Genomic DNA, 17,403 nt, shown 5'->3' on the forward strand with positions numbered 1-17,403 from the left:
TGGATTTATCAATGGTATGCGACCCACTCAGAGGCAAAAATGGTACACAAGAAAAGACTGTTATTAATTTTTTTTAATTTAGTTGAATGGCAAAGTTTGCTCACCTGGTGGTTAGTAATAACAGTCCACGATTTTATATATGTCTATTTAGGAGTTTAGCAAACTTGTATCCGCAACAAGTCTTAGTAGCATTTTAGCTGATGCGCTAAGCATCTGTCGCCACTTTAATTTATTACGTATCAGATATCGTTGAACATACAGCTAGCGTTAGATATCCTTCCAATTCTTCTGTAAACCATTCTCTAAATCAGTTGTTCTCAACCAGTGGGCCGCATGTCATTGGATTTATCAAAGGTATGCGACCCACTTAGAGGCAAAAATGGTGCACAAGAAAAGACTGTTTTTAATTTAGTTGAATGGCAAATAAGTTGACTCACCTGATGGTGAGTAATAAGCGTCCACTAGTTATGAGTTTGGGCTCTGGATTTGATAAGCACTTAGTTCTACAGCACTTCGACCAACGTAGATCTAGTGTGCTCGCTCTATTTCAGTCGTATATTCGACAATTAAGCTGACGTTCCATCTGGTGGTTAACCGTTATAGTTAATAGTTAACCGTCCCCTATATACATGAACAGTAATAGACAATAAGTTGTCATATGACTCATTGCTAGGCGGCTCAAAAAGGTATTGTATGTTGAACTCTATTTCCATAACTGACCTCTCGTTTGAGCTGTAGCATGTAGAGCCAAGACTATTAAACTATTTTGTCAAGCTGTGATAGTGAGATGTGTCCGTGAGACAGAGATATATATACAAGAAACTTGACTGTCATTGCAATAAAAATAGCTAATTTTCAAAAAGGTCTACACAAAGTTATTGTATGTTGAACTCTATTTCCATAACTACAGAGACCTCTCGTTTGAGCCTATTATAAGATAGATGAATTTATAGATGTAGCAATATATGAATAAGTTTATTTGCGGACAACGTTATAATTAAACTATTTTGTCAAGCTGTGATAGTGAGATGTGTCCGTGAGACAGAGATATATATACAAAGTTTTTTATGATATCAACAGATTAGTGAACTTATCACTACTGATTTTTTTTGCATGATTATATATATGGTAGTTTGTATTCACACGTTTCGACATCAGCAACACACAAGTTTTTGCTCGTTCTTGTTTGTCATTCCACGATAGATACAAATTGTTATGACTAAAAAGTGCTTAAATTAAGTTTATTTTAATGAAAGTTTTTTATGATATCAACAGATTAGTGAACAGCATATCTTTTTTTTAAATATATATTAGTACCCACATCAGAAAAGGTTTTGGCTTGTTTGTCATTCCAATTACACAAAAAAACTTTTAATGAAAGTTTATTTCACCCATTCCAGCTTCGCACGGATGCAATATAAAACTTTGATTTTCTCGGCTTGTTCTATACGATAAAACGACTGTATATAATATAAACGTTCCTCTAAAATCAATCTATCTTTTTATTAAAATCCGTTGCGTAATTTAAAAGATAAGTGAAAACACCGCGGCAATGATTTAGTTTTATACTATGTAAAGATTTTTAATCGCAGCTCACGATGCCAATAAATTTACTATTTTTTTTTTTTAATAATAATAATAATAATTTTATTTTGCATCCAATATTTACAATTTAAATTGTTCCCTGGTACCTAAAGTAAGTAGAAACTTGTATTTTAGGTACCAGTTCCCTTCTCTTACAATTCACAATGTTTGGAATTACAAGATATATGTTCTATAGTTAAAATTAATCATAGATATAGAAAGTAAAGTTAAATTAAAAACTGTTTATTTATTTAGTACATCTTCTAAGCAATCTAGTCGTTACTAGTCAAAGGTTGGGAATCGCTGCAACTAGATGCAACCCTCTTTGACAAAACCTCTATTACCATTCCCCCAGCAATAATCCATTACCAAGCTGATGCGATGCAACCCAGACAAGAAACGGCGCAGTCTACAAAACTCGAAGCAAAAAGATTAAATAAAAACCCGCAGAATGTACGTGATAGCTCACAGGACTGCGTGAAGACATTTTCGTTTACTCCTGAACATGTAGGCTTGGTCTATTTAGACGTCTTTGATCTTCCATTTCCTTGCGCTCTGTTAGTGTGCCTTCGCTAGTACTTTGTAATTTATCTACTCATTTACACATATGCTTTTCTTTTTAGCGACCTCGGTGGTGTAGCGGTTTAGTAGACCGCTTCACGTCCGATTGTCACGGGTTCGATTCCTCGCACGGCACAAATATTTATATTCAGTAGTATGATTGTTTGTATCGGTCTGGGTGTTTTCTATGTATAATATGTATGTTTTTCCAAAAAAAAATCTATATATTTGTATCAGTTATCAAGTGCCCATAACACAAACTTTAGCTAGTTTAACTTGGGTGTAGATAGCGATGTGTCAATTGTCCTGAGATTTTTTTTTTATTATGATATGTCAAATCTATCGCCAGTTTCGAATAATTTCAAGACGAGAAGAACTGACAAGAAACTCAGCTCGTATTCTTTTCAAATAAGTTCTGTACATGTTTAAAATAATACAGATTCATTTTTTAATTCAAATTTAGGAGAATAGTGATCTAGAAATATCTAGTAAGAAGAATATCAAGTTTATTGTATAATAACTACTCTCCCCAGCTTCGTACGGGTGTACATGTGTCATACATATAAACCTTCCTCTTGAATGACTCTACCTATTAAAAAAAACCGCTTCAAAATCCGTTGCGTAGTGTTAAAGATTTAAGCATACATAGGGACAGACAGCGACAGCGTCTTTGTTTTGTACTATGTAATGATGATGATATATTATATAGCGACACTTCATCACATCATACATAATTATTGATGATTACCAGCGCGATACAATATGATATTCAAAATACTGAGTACGAAAATTGGTCTTCGTGAATCATCATGATGAGTACAACAGGTCTTAAATGACAACGTGACTTCTTCTTTAGTCGTCCACTCTTGACAAAGTGGTCGTGGCTTAATATTTGCTGATATACAAATTAGTTATAAACCTCTTCTCAGACATACAGAATATACATATAAAATTTCATCAGAATTGGTCAAGCCGTTTCGGAAGAGAATTTTTTATATTAAATATTGCATTAATGATAAATATAATTTGAACTTAACCAAAATCTTAGTTTTTAGTTAATAATTAATATTTATTTTATATTAATATTTTAATTATAATTACGATACTATAATAATTATTACACAATTACCTAAATGTGATTTTACATTAAAAAAAATCAACTGTACAATATAATGTTATAAATTAATATTAAATAAAATAGAAATAATCTTTATTCAAATAAACTTAATATAAACATTTTAATAGTCAAGTTTTTTTGTTCTACCGCTTATTCGGAATGCAGATTCATCACAAGAAGAATAAGCAAGAAACTTGTATGTTGGTCTTTTAAATAGATTTTTTTTTTAATACAAATAATCACACAATAACAAGAGGCATGCGATAATCAACATAGAAACCGCTACGCACTTAATCTCTGTTCAATCAGATAACATTGTCAGCGCTCTGAATTTTAAGTTAGATATTTTCTACAAAAACATTATTATCATTTATAAATTCTTCAATTTTATAATAAGCTTTTTTACAAAGAAAATATTTTATAATACATTTGAATTTTTTTCTGGCAAATTGAGTACATTCTGACAAATCTTTCTATTTTTAATGAAATAAACAATTTTAAGTAAATGAATATTGTAGAGTTAATTAGAAAAATATTAAAATTCATTTAAGCGAATGTTATTTTTAAGACTTTACTTTCAACCATTCTTCGTACATAATAATAAACTATAGTATATTAGCTTTTGCCCGCGGCTTCGCTCGCGTTAATTTATCCCCTTAGGGGTGGTATTTATCAAAAAAAATTCTCAGGAGATGCCTACGTCACAGTAGCTTTATGCATGCAAAGTCTCAGCCCGATCGGTTTAAAATTGACAAAGTTTCATACACACTTTCATCTCCTATTTTATCCCCTTGGGGGTAGAATTATCAAAATCCTTTCTCAGCTGATGCTTACGTCATAACATCTACCTGCATGCCAAATTTCAGCCCGATCCGTCCAGTGGTTTGGGTTGTGCGTTGATAGATCACTATGTCAGTCACCTTTGAGTTGTATATATTTAGATTCTAATAATGTATTATTATAAAACAAATCATTGTAGTATGTTTAATAATAACTAGAAAGTACGAAATCGTGAATCGTGATATCGCCAATTAAGAACGGACGTTGATGATTCTTTTTGCAATAGGTACATAATTTTAAGATAAAATTGCTACTTATTTAGTGTTTAGAATTGGACATTTGTATATATATATATATATAAATATAATAAAAAATCTTATTGTATATTTATATTTGACCCAAAAAAATTAGTGCTGGTTGGGAGTTTGTATTCACACGTTTCGACTTATAAATGTAAATTTACAAGGATTATTTTAAAGAGCAACACGCAAGTTTCTCACTCGTTCTTCTTGTGATGAGACAGCTTTCCGAGCGAGCGGTAGATAATTTTTTTTATGACTATTCAAAAGTGCTTAAATTAAGTATATTTGAATAAATGATTTTCTATTCTATTCTATAATAATAACAACAAATAATACAACAAAGTTGGGATTATTTTCTTGGTTAATTATTTGATTTTAATACCTTATAAGTAATAATTGTGGTGTTATTTAAAATATCATTAACTGAAACAAAACTTTACTTGTTATACATAAACTATGATTTTATCAACTTTTCCAATCTCAATTTGTATTAGAAACTGTTAATTAAACTAAAACGCAGAAGTTTTAGAAATTGAACAAAATAAGTAATTAAAACAATTTCATATAAATCATATAAAATCTCTACCATAGCCTGATTCAAAACGGAGCAAACTATGGCATAAACAATAATAACATTAGGAATTCATAAACCCTTTTATAATAAAAAACACATTATAAATAGTTGATGCGGCTGTCATTTATATTATTAATATGGCTTCCCGAAGCGAGAACCATAAAGTTGTACAAACGAGGGAGGCGGGATACTTTTTACCGCCCGGACTCCCATAAAAACGCAAGCCCTGAATTAGCTCGATTCTTTGTCACCCCTTTTGAACAACCCTAAAATTTCTACTACCACCGTCTTTGTCTAACAATAACCACTACATTCCCATCCGTTAAACTGCATCAAGGAAAAACAACGTGAAACCGCCCGAGATGAAACGAGATGGAATAATATATATGCAATAGTAGAGGCGACAGAGAGCGGCATATGTAGTAGTAGCCATGGACGTAAGCTTCGTATAGAGTGCAAGGGAGAGGAGGGCGACGAGCGAGAGGGATATAAAAATTAACCAACGGGGGGGAGAGGAATCGAGCTTCTTGAAGCGGGGTAGTTAGTACGCATTCGACCGCGCCACGAGCAGGGTCGCTCTCTGAAAACATACGGCGTACAACGATTCGAGTTGTGATTCTTTTATGGTGATTTATACAGTACGGACCACGATTTGTGTTTTTCTGTAGTATTGTACAGATATGTTACATCGTCTCGAGGAATTTGGATCACCTGCCGTTGGAATTGCTGAAAAAACTTTTCTCTAATAAAATTATGTTAACGTAGTGTTGGAAAAGATCGTCGGAAAATCGTTAGAAGTTATTATGACCAATATTTTACTGCGATTCGGGTGTCGATTATGATAAGCGAAGAGCTTTGACCAAAAGTCGCAAATTCAAAGGAGGAATACCAAAGAAAATGTGTGCCAAAATGTTATCTTATAGTTTTTCCTTGTTTTCTATCTTATTATGGATTGGAGTGTTGGCCGAAGAGGAAGTGTCGTCACCTTTGCGCGTAGCACAATGCAGAGCCACTTGTTTGCAAAAGGTAGGCCAGTTCACATGCATATTAACATTCTTATTACATTGATTAAATGTACCTTTAGTTCTAAATTTGTTTTTAAAAAAAACAGAAATTTAAACATCTGTATCTATAGAATAGTATATCGAAACTTTATATGAAATAAGTTATTCAACAACAAGAAAATAAACCCCGAGGATCCTGTAAACAAAACAAGCGACAGCTCTCGGAATTCTCAACTTAAATGGAAACTGCGAAGATATTCCGACTAAAGTTTTGTAATTGCCGAAACCTCTTAAAATGGTTAGAATGTCAAATTTAGCTACGTTTCAACATCAAAGTCGCAAAATACAAATTGGTAGAAGGACATTTTGAAGTATTAATAAATGAACAACTTGTAAACATCACTAAGGTAGCTACTTATGTAATCGAGCTTCAAATTTATTGAGCCGCATCTTCAAAGGTTATCACATCAATAATTAGTTATGAAACTGCAAATGAAACAAATTATTTAGAAAACGATGCATATAAAACAGACATTTCTTCTGATACATACAAGCCACCACGTGTTAATAACTACATCTATTTATTTAATACAAACACAATATTACAAAACCATAAAAGAAAATTCAAATCAGAATTGTTACTCAGTACAGTTCATAATATGTAATTTCAACACTATAAACTAACTGAACTAGACGGTAGGGAAAAAAATATTAATACAAATAACTTTGTTCATAAGCGGCTAAAATGTTCTACATGAATAAAAGTGTTTTGATTTGATTTGATTTAATAATTAAAGATATTTTTAAATTTATTCTGTCATTTTCGGTAGACTGCAACCAAAAATATCAATATCAAATATCCAATACACCAAAAATATCAATATCCAATATCCAATACACTAGCTTTCTAACTACTTAAAAAGGTTTATCACTAGAATTACAATATAGGTAAACCTATTAATATTGTAAACTCTGATGTAATTAAAGTCGAATTTTGTTCATAAACACAGAATTCGAATAATGGATGAACGTGCATTGTTCGTTTGTGCCTCAATCAATCACTGGGTTTCGCTCTAAAATTGAACCCACATTCAAACTGAACTGGACATTCAATATAATTGATTCAGTAGATGGGTACAGCCAGTGTTTAACAATTAATATTGGCTGTAAATCTCTAGCTATTTTGTGTATATTAAATAAATGTTTAAATGACACAAAAAATTAATCTGTATTATCGTAAACATGTACAACATTTATTTGAAAAGAATACGAGCTGAGTTTCTTGTCAGTTCTCATCTTGAAATCACTTCGAACTGTAGATTTGACATATCATAAGAGAGTGTAATAGACCTATATGAATAAAGATATTTTGAATTTGAATTGAATTACTAGATACCTACTAGTACATTTAAATTAATTAATGATAATACTGATATTTGTATTACAGACCCAAAACCACAATCGCCTTTTATATACTTATCTTAAAAACCACAATAAATAATATAAATAATATAGAAATTTTAGTACTGACACCCAAATATATAAACAAAATCTTATATGTACTTCTAAGTCTAAAACAAAAGTAAAAACAATACAATTATAATAAAATTACAAACACGAAAGTTTGTGGGTATCGATGAATAGACTGATGTTTGTTACTCTTTCACGCAAAAATTACCGAACGGATTTTTATGAAACTTTACAGTAACATATCTGAAGCGGAGGTATCAAATGTGTCTGATGAGTGAGAGGTGCTGAAGGTTTTAATGAGGAAAATACGGAGATTAAATAAAATGCGACTAATATGACAGCGATATATAATAGAAAGTAACAATAAAGAATATGTCAAAGAATATTATTATAAAATTTAAAAATAGTATAAAAACCTATCAAGGAGTTCGCTACATCATCTTATACATCAGAATAATGCCTGGGCTATAAATTTCACGCGAGTCAAACCGCAGGCACAGTTAGTCTAAGTGTAAAAGAAATTGAAAACAATACAATTATAAGATTTGAGAATCTCTTTAAGTATTCTATCAACATCTAACGATATCCAATAAGACTGTGACTTGAATTGTGAATTTTGTTAAAATACGTAATGTAGTGTTCCTTGGTTTAATTAATGAATTTATGACATATCTAGGTACTTTATAGAAAGTTAGGGTTCCATGAAATATTTAGAAAGAAATAACAAAAAAGCAGTGAACGGAAATAAAAATATCGACCTCGAAAAACCCACAATAAGATATTACAATGGGCAACCTTATGACTGAATGGCGATATATTGTAAGCATCTTAGGATTACGGAATATTGCTATAAAACAATACAACTAAAATAGAACTTCAGCCGCATTTGTCTCGATAGGACGCTAATATTGACCCAGGGTCTACTCGCAGATATTCTATTCATATTCTCACAATATCTACGATGCCCAATCTTATTTATAATAATAATAAATAACCCTGGACAATTAACATAGCGCCAACCAGTCCTATGGTAAGCAGATCTTGTGTTATGAATACTAGACAACTGATATAAATATGCACTTAGATATATATTTTTTGTAAATACATACATAATATCCATAGAACACACCCAGACTGATGCAAACTCATGAATACAAAGTTTGCACCGTGCGAGGAATCGAACGCGAGCATCGTAAAGCGGTAACCGCTAGACCACTGTTATTGTACCTAATATTTCGATGTATTACGTGTAATAATCATTCAATATTGAAGAAAATTTATGTAGTTATATATATATGTGTATATAATATGTAAATTGCAATTCCAATAACTAATTGTTATATCTCGACACACAGTCTAATCACTCTTCTCCATCGTAAGGTTGTCTGGAAGTAATCGCTATTTAGCGATAAGGCCGCCAATTGTTACCTCTATATTGTAATTATGTTTTTTTTTATATATTAGATATACATATTAATTTCAGTACTTAATTGTTATATCTTTCTGTGAGAGGAACAATAAAGAGTTTTTCTACTTGAAGGATTTACATTATTTTGTTTAATTCCGCTACAATTAGCATGAGTGAGACTACAAATATTCGGTGTGGAAACTTGACTACCATTACGACCTTCTCTAGTGGCGATCAAATTCCGACCGTTATTGAGTCTACACTCATATCGCGACACGTGTTTCTCCTCTGAACAAGGCATCATCAGGCGTTGAATAAAGTTCAGGTACAGCTCGGAAGCCTAGTGTTGATTCATCGGCAACCAAACCGCGACTCAAGTATGTAGTACTAACTTCCGCAAAATGACACCTAATTCGATTAAATAAAAACAGTTTTTCATTCATTCATTCATTCGATATTTACTGATGCAGTTTAAACTCGTTATTTATTTGCCCCGCCGAGCAGCATCGTTGGGTTATCGCTATTAGTCTGTATTTCCCATAAATGTAATTTGTGTCGGCTAACCCTTTTAAATTGGAATTAACTTATTTTGTTTCAGCTCACGGCTATGGATTAAACAATAAATTATTATTGTTTAGTTATGAATTGTTTTAATTTGAATTTATATTCACTATGGAATGTTTCGTATAGTTTATTCGATTCTCTTTATATTTTCATGAATTCTTCTTCTTACATTCACATTTATTATCATAATTTTATTACATTACTTCTCTTTACATTTAAAAATTCGAAATTGCAATATGGCCGGATTTTGCATTGGACTAATTATGGTCCGTTTCAATCATTACTGCCATAGAGCTGTAATACATACTTTTGTTTTCTTAAATAAATGTTTTAAATAATACTAAATAATCTTTCACCTCTTCTTAATGAATTACAATTAAATTTGAATAATTAGATTTTTTTTATTATGGTACAAGCAAAAAATCTGAGAGACGGAACTGTTAAAAATATTAATAAATGTCACCAAGTAGTAATGACAAAATCTCAGAACAATTCACACAGCGCCATCTAGTCTCAAGATAAGCAGAGCTTGTGTTATAGGAACAATACAGTTGTATAAAACCTATAACACAAGCGATATGAATTATATATATATATGATATAAATGCCTATAATAAGAGCTTAGTTTCTTGTCACTTCGTACCTCAAAAGCATACCCAACTGACTGTAGATTTGACGTATCATAAGAGTCTGTAATAGACTTACATGAATAATGTTTTGATTTGATTTGACAAGGATAATTTTTGTTCGTATATATATATCTACACAGATACATCCAGAACGATACAGTCATACTCTTGTATATGTTTGTACCGTGCTCGGAATCGAACCCGCGATACTGTAGGATTCGTAACAATAATACTTTCACTATTTATAAGTGTTTAATTGTCGTAACATCAAACATATCTTATTGAATCCATGTAGCACTCCGGAGGGTACATTTCATTATTAGTGCAAAGCAACTTTACGAACCACTTAAAACCTTTGAACACCATTTCAATGGAATCATAAATCGGCAGCCATAGCTCCCATATACCATGGGAATCGAATTACATGAAATACTCTCTTAATCGAGTCTTTTGTTAAGTAAATTACCGTAGTTTTGTGCTTCCCAACTTCTCGTATAGGATTAGTACATATTGTTTTTATTAAGTATGCGTAGAGTGAAATAATAATAATAATAATCAAGTTAAGCTAGCCAAAGATTGTATTATGGGTACAGATAGCAAACACCCAGACCGATACAAACAATCATACTCATGAATATAAAATGTTTGTGCCGTGCGAGGAATCGAACTCGCCACCATCGGAGGTAAAGCGGTGTGCTAAACTAGACCAACTAGGTCGCCAAAGAGAGATGTTATAAAATATCTGAATATGGAAGATTTATAATTTTTCCCAATGCGAAGCTAAGAGGAGTCGCTAGTTAATAATATTTCAATTATAAGAACATAGTTATTATTCATTGTTAAGGCATTTTTTATTGCTATAACTATTTCTATTGCATTCACAATAAGATCTTTATTACCAATATTCAATACCTCTGTTTACATTCTCAGGTAAAAATTAAAAAAAACAGCACCCGTATCATACACGTCATCTATTCCAGAATCGGCATCTGCTTAATCCATATTGCATATGGTGTGATCACGCATTGGTGTTCTTTTTTGTTCAGCTAATGCATTATTCCGTTTAGCATTTTTTCTATAGATCCTACCTGTGACAAAGGTTACAATGAGCCAGGCATTAGCGTTTTTTTCATGAAGGATGTGCGTGACGTTTCTGGGGGCGGAAGGATAGCGGTTATCGACTGCTGCTCTGTTCGCATCATTAGGATATTTGAGGAAATGCGCCAAATTACGGCCGTGGATCGGCCATAATCGATATTTTCCTACCTGGGGGCGAGCAACCTTTTTTAATACGGGTATAATTACAGATTTTGGAATCACTACTCTAATAAATTGCCGCAGTGCAAAAACTTTGAGGTGCTAGCCATATTTTAGTCGGAGGATGTAAACATTTTCCTTTATAGGAATAATGATTCTTAATGCAAGTTTTTTATGCGTCACTTTTAATTTGATCTTATATTATTTTTATAATAATAATAAAGCCTTTATTCAGATATTAATTATTTACATTTTGCATTTCCTAACATTTATATATATATCTATATCTGTTTGCTAACAAGCATATTCAAATTCAAAAATCATTATTCATGTAGGACATTTTAGCCGCTTATGAACGTCAAGTTTTTACATTACATAGGCTAGCTTGATATCATTTATATACATTTTAACAAAACTTTTTCCAGTAACATATCAAATCAAAAATTATTTATTCATCAGATTTTAGTGGTAAGGTTTTGGAAATTGTTTGTTTTCTACTGTCCAGTTCAGTTTATAGATTCAATTGAAGAGAACTGGCAAGCAACTCAAATGAATTTCTTTTTTTAAACCTAGTCCGTTAACTTGTTTACTTATTTAGGTGTCAATCAGCAGACATAACTTAAACAGACTAGTTCCCACAAATACTGTAAATGAAATATAAATTTGACGATTTATAGAAAACGATAATGAAACAACTTTTTAAAGTAACATTAATAAAATATAGTTAGAACTATAAACCCAAGTCTCCAATACAACTAATTATAAATTTCTCATTAACTCCCAAAAAAAAATACAGACGCTTTGTAACCGTTCTGTCGCCAGAAACTATACCTCTATTGTGTCAGGAACATGGACCTTTTTAAATGTATTGGCTTGTGCTTTTTTTGTTTCTCTTTAAAACTTTTTAGCTTTTTTGTGGGAAGCGTGCCTCCCTCAACGCGGACCTCGAAACACGTGATGAATTTTAAAAAGTAACTTAAGTGCCAAGATATAGATATGGTTATGACTACATTAAGCATGTAAGTTGGCTTGTCATGTAAATTTTATGTGTCCCCTTTATACGAATTTGTTCTGAGCGCTTTCTAGTGTATTATCATTCAGAAAATTGTTTTCAGATGCGTTTAGAATATGAATTGTATTCTTTTGAAACTCTTTGTTTAAATGAGTTATAATGTAGTATTTTATATTCAATTGCAGTAATAGCAGTTTGTAATTTTAATATTATTATTATAGAGTTTGCTTCTCATGCCTTTATGATATTTTATTAATAACATATTTACATTCTATTACTATTCAAGAATTTCAACACTTTCAACAATTCATTTGAAATTTAATTAGACAACGTAAATTTTTAAAATGATATTTTATCAAAAATAAAAAGTTTGGAATAATTCTTTTTTTAAGCAACAGTACTAGCAGTACGTATTTTTGAAATAAAACAAGGTTCATATATGAAGTTCTCAGTATTGCTGTGTTGGTATAGTCTTTTAAAATTTTTTTGCACATGTTACTGTTAGGGAATTTCGTAAAAATGTAGATCCATTAAATTACTTGAAAACGTTGGGCAAATGACCAATGGCCCTTTTATCATTTTAAAAATACCGTTACGCCTTCACATTTTAGCGAAACCATTAGCAGATTGTTGGCAACGTTACAAAAAAACTGCCAACAGTTTCTATTACAATATTTCATGTTATAGTGTGCAAATTTTAAAACTGTATCTTTTTATTTCTAAAACAATAACCGTTGAGAATAATAACTCACCTTGAGTTCTAAAGTATTGCAAAAAAGGAACCATAAAGAATGGGGTCGGCTGATCGCGAAATAAAAATGTCGATTAGAAGTTTAGGAACGCTCGGCCCTTCATTTACGGTCCCTTTTTGCTCCAGCATTATTATTTTATCGCTGTTCAGCCATGCACAAGACGTAGAATAAAAATTGTCCGTCGAGAGGTAGAAAAAAACTTCAAGGTTTCGGATGCACGTCCCGAGGCCGGGCAGCGCTTAGAAAAAAGCAAACAAGAAGAAAGTCCACGCCGAAATGACCTGCGTTTTTGTCCACGGTTTGTTTTCGTTTTTGTTACGTTTGAGTTCATTTGGAAGTAGCTATGTCTGCTGCTTACTGAATTAACTTAAATTGCCTTCGCTTTTTGTGTTTAAGATGATTGCTTGTTTCTTTTGCCGCTGTGTTCGAGGCGGTCGGTATAATTGAAAATATGGTTTAATTTTGGTCTTTCAAATATTGTAATGACATTTTGGATACGGTAAACGTTTCATAATATTTATTGCTTATTTGTATAATGGATTCGAGTGAATTCTTAAGAAATATTGCGACAATGATCGGTCTTTGCACTGTTATACTTTTTAATGTATATAATATTGAATTTAATAATTATTCTTTTATTTAATATTTAGATGCAGATTAAGCCTTTGTAGAATACCTAGATAGAATTTGAACAATGTCATCTGCGTGGGTATCTCTGTCTGTTTCAAAGCAGCTTTAATTGTATTTTGGTTTAAAGAGTGACATCTGGCAGTGCAATTAAAGGGTGTGAAGGTATGACACATTATATCTTAGACTAATATGTACTCGTTTAAATTTGAGCGTCACAATCTACGTCAAGTCTGTTATCTTCTTCATGTAAATATATTGACCTGTTTTCTCTTTATATCACGTGACCCATTTCTCTTCATCATTATCTGCCCACTGCAGTCTACTACTGGACATAGGCCTTCCCCAAGGCACGCAACTGGGCCCAATTTCAGCTCTTCTCATTCAGTTACTAACCGCAGCCCTACGTATGTTATGGCTTCACCAGATGTACATAATAATGTACCTGATCAATTACGAACAATGAGAAGCGAGAAGTAAAAGAGCAAGTGTAGGAACGTAGCCTCACCTCGTCGGGGCTTATCCGCGAAGGCATTCGTAATAGAGCCGTAGAGCACACGATTAATGATTCATGACCCCTCACAGCGCACTGTCATCAATATTATTCTGTTTGTATCCAGCCTTGGCCCACCCTCGCCCGCGCCCCTTCCATACATAAATAAACGCGACACGTCGTCTTCTCTGATTACATCGCCCCGATGTAGTGAGAAATAGTGTACTCGGATGCTGCGCTCGTCTTTTGTTCAATATATTCTCAAGAGACACAAAATGAATAGTTAACGCCGTATGTTCAACGTGCATGTTCACGGTTTCGGGTTTCTTTAAGATTTCTGATAACGTTGTAGATATTTATTTGTCTGGTGGCAATAAGCTGGTCCAATCGGCTTTGGTGTGAAGTTATGGGCTCCGTATAACAACTTGATTCGTATCGGTGTAACAAAGTATACGGTTAAGACGCTGCGCTTTAAGCTAAGTTGGCTGCCTCGATGCCAGAGAATGTATGTTCGTAATAAATTTATGGTAAAAATAAAAGTTATAACCGAAGTTTGGACAACTTCATAAATTAGATGTGACTAGATATTGTAAACACCATAAACGGAGAAATTAATATGTATGCGTTTGTCGTCTTAGATGTATATTTCTTACTTTTGATTAGCCTGCAGTTGAATTGAGTTTTTTTATTGAAGCAATAACATTAATTATGTACGTAATTATATACGTATTCTAAAACTGATACTCGGTATGCCAAATTTTACGGCCTTCTTCTTGGTGACGACAATTTTATCAATTGTTCTGTCTACCTTTTGGTATAACAGTCGTGACGATAAACTATTATTATTTACTATCTATGCCGTGTCTATTATACAATTATGTTAAATGATATTTTCTATGCGACGTTAATCCCACTTTATAAAATTTAATCATTGATCCGATAGAGATATAGAGAATTTTTTAATTATAGTAATATTACCTTTATTAGTATTATAAATTAAGCTTGTAATGAATATAATTGTAATGAAAAACATATATGTAAAATTACTTTCTATAGATATTTTATACTTTTAATTAAAATGACATTCAGTTTTGACATCATAATTTACAACGAAGCCTCTCTAAAATATATTTGTACAAGGACAAAGTTTAAACAATATTTTATTATAAATAATGTCATCATAATTGCTTATAGTGGCGAAATAATAAAAGAAACACATCGTTACCAGAAATTACATGAAATACCGTTACATGGGCTTGATATAGAGATCGTCGTCACGCGATCTAACGATAAAGCACGACTGAGGCCTGACTGAACTAAAATGTGGACACTGTCAGGATTCCAAGACAAGAATACTGATATCGATAAACCAATTGATAATACTAAACATTGTGAAGTCAATGAACTCGTTAAATTTTATAACGTTGCCTTTCTTTCGAAATATACAAAGCAACAAATTGTACGAACATTAATTTCAATTTGTACGGATGTTATTACTAGTATTAATTCTGATTAATTTGCCAATAAATCTTGCGCTGATGATATTATTGCGAACTATAAAATAAAAGGTATTAGAGATAAATAAATTATTTAATTTTACAACGATGTGATTTGTTATATCGTGTGTGATGTTGGAACTTGCTTCACAATTAGTAACAACTGTTAAGTGCAAACTTGTTTTAGCATCTATTGTTTATTTTATTTTAGTATTCAACTCAGATTACATAAAATATGCGTATTCGTCTGCAAATATTAGTATTAGTTTTATTATAGTACTGGAATGCAGACTAATATCACTTGCAACGAGTAGATATTGCTTATTTTTTTTATACATATGAAATTTCAATGTGACTATAAGCAGCATGTAATAGTGCAGATGAAGTCTGCATAAAACAATGCAATTTCAATACATGGGTATTTTTTTGTTTAACTCAACGATTCCATTACTGTCAAACATTAAATCAAGATATAATAATAGAAATAATAATAATTCAGGACAATTTACACAAAATCAACTAGTTCCAGCTAAGCAGAGCTTGTGTTATGGGTACAAAGTAACTGATATGAATACTTAGATACATTTTTTGTAACTTCGTACATAGAAAATATTCGGATCAATACAAATAACCATACTCATTAATACAAATGTTTTTACCGTGCGAATCGAACACACGACTATCGAAAATAAAGCTGTGTTAAACAGCTAGACCACCGAGACTGTCAAAATATGATGAGAATATATTTTCGTAACTCAAATACGCAAGTCTGTTTCTCAATATGTGTTTTATTTTATTCATTCTTCTGTGAATTTAATTGGAAATATAAAAAGGAATGTCTTGTTACTTGGTTAGAGGAAAATATATTTTTGTGGGCTCGAAGGCGCAGTTAAAGCGCGCGGAAGAGCATCTTGTGTTCTGATAAATGATGTGTCCGCCACTGCTACACCGCTTCGCTTTTAATCCACAAGCCACCATTGTGTCGCCGTCCAATTTTGACGTCGACCGTTCTCTTTTTCTATAGACACCTACGTTATTTCGGGTTCCGTAAATAAGAAATTAATAGTTCCCTCCCTTTATCTATATTTACAATCAATCAGCCATATTCTCTTTTGTTTATTTATCTTCAAACTGGTTTTAAATGTTTCTTTTTCTACGCAAATAAAACCTCATTTATATTATTTACTTTTTATCTACTGGAAATAGCAGCGTTATTGTCTATTTGTTATCTTTATGCTCCTACTTCATTATTGCTGCCATAAACAAAGAATAAAGACACACATAATGATTCTTGTGGTTATAAACATTTTAAGTTATGAAACAGTTTATCTGTGTTAATAGTTTTGAGTGCAAGCGGCCGTTTTGATTATGCATTTAATGTTTCAGTAAACTATTTTACATCGTTTCTGAGTTGATTGGGATTCGATTAGAGGCAGCTGGGCTCGGTAAAACGCGGTCTGAGCCCTACAGGCTGCGATGAAATGGAGATAGTTTTAATGCTCGTAAATTTCATTTCGAGACTCTCAACGTCCGATCGCTTCTCGTTCACGTCGGCTGTTTGCAGACGCGTCTAAACTTCTACAAAACATTTGGTATGTATATTTTTAACTTTCCGTATTTTTTTTGTATTGTTGTAATATCCATTTTAATATTTAATTAATTAGATTTGATTTAACGTTAACGATAAAGGGAACTTATCACGTTTTATTGGTATTTTTTATATACGTTGATATTTCGGGAGTGTCTTAGTTTCAATTTGTAATATTTTGAAGT

The 17,403-nt window shown here is 32.1% G+C and overlaps 1 protein-coding gene across 1 annotated transcript in view; it reads left to right on the forward strand.

Annotated features, from left to right (window-relative positions):
* Nucleotides 1-5,470: 5,470 nt before the first annotated feature.
* Nucleotides 5,471-17,403, forward strand: part of LOC131855187 (uncharacterized) — a 74,313-nt gene continuing 62,380 nt past the window's right edge. The window contains exon 1 of the mRNA XM_059206435.1: nt 5,471-5,944. Within this exon, the coding sequence (XP_059062418.1) occupies nt 5,816-5,944 (129 nt within the window). The 5' untranslated portion in view covers nt 5,471-5,815. The remainder of the gene's footprint in view (nt 5,945-17,403) is intronic.

The sequence above is a fragment of the Achroia grisella genome, unplaced genomic scaffold, assembly GCF_030625045.1.
Source record: "Achroia grisella isolate CSIRO2021 unplaced genomic scaffold, CSIRO_AGI_Agris_v1 utg1062, whole genome shotgun sequence".
Taxonomy (NCBI): Eukaryota; Metazoa; Arthropoda; class Insecta; order Lepidoptera; family Pyralidae; genus Achroia; species Achroia grisella.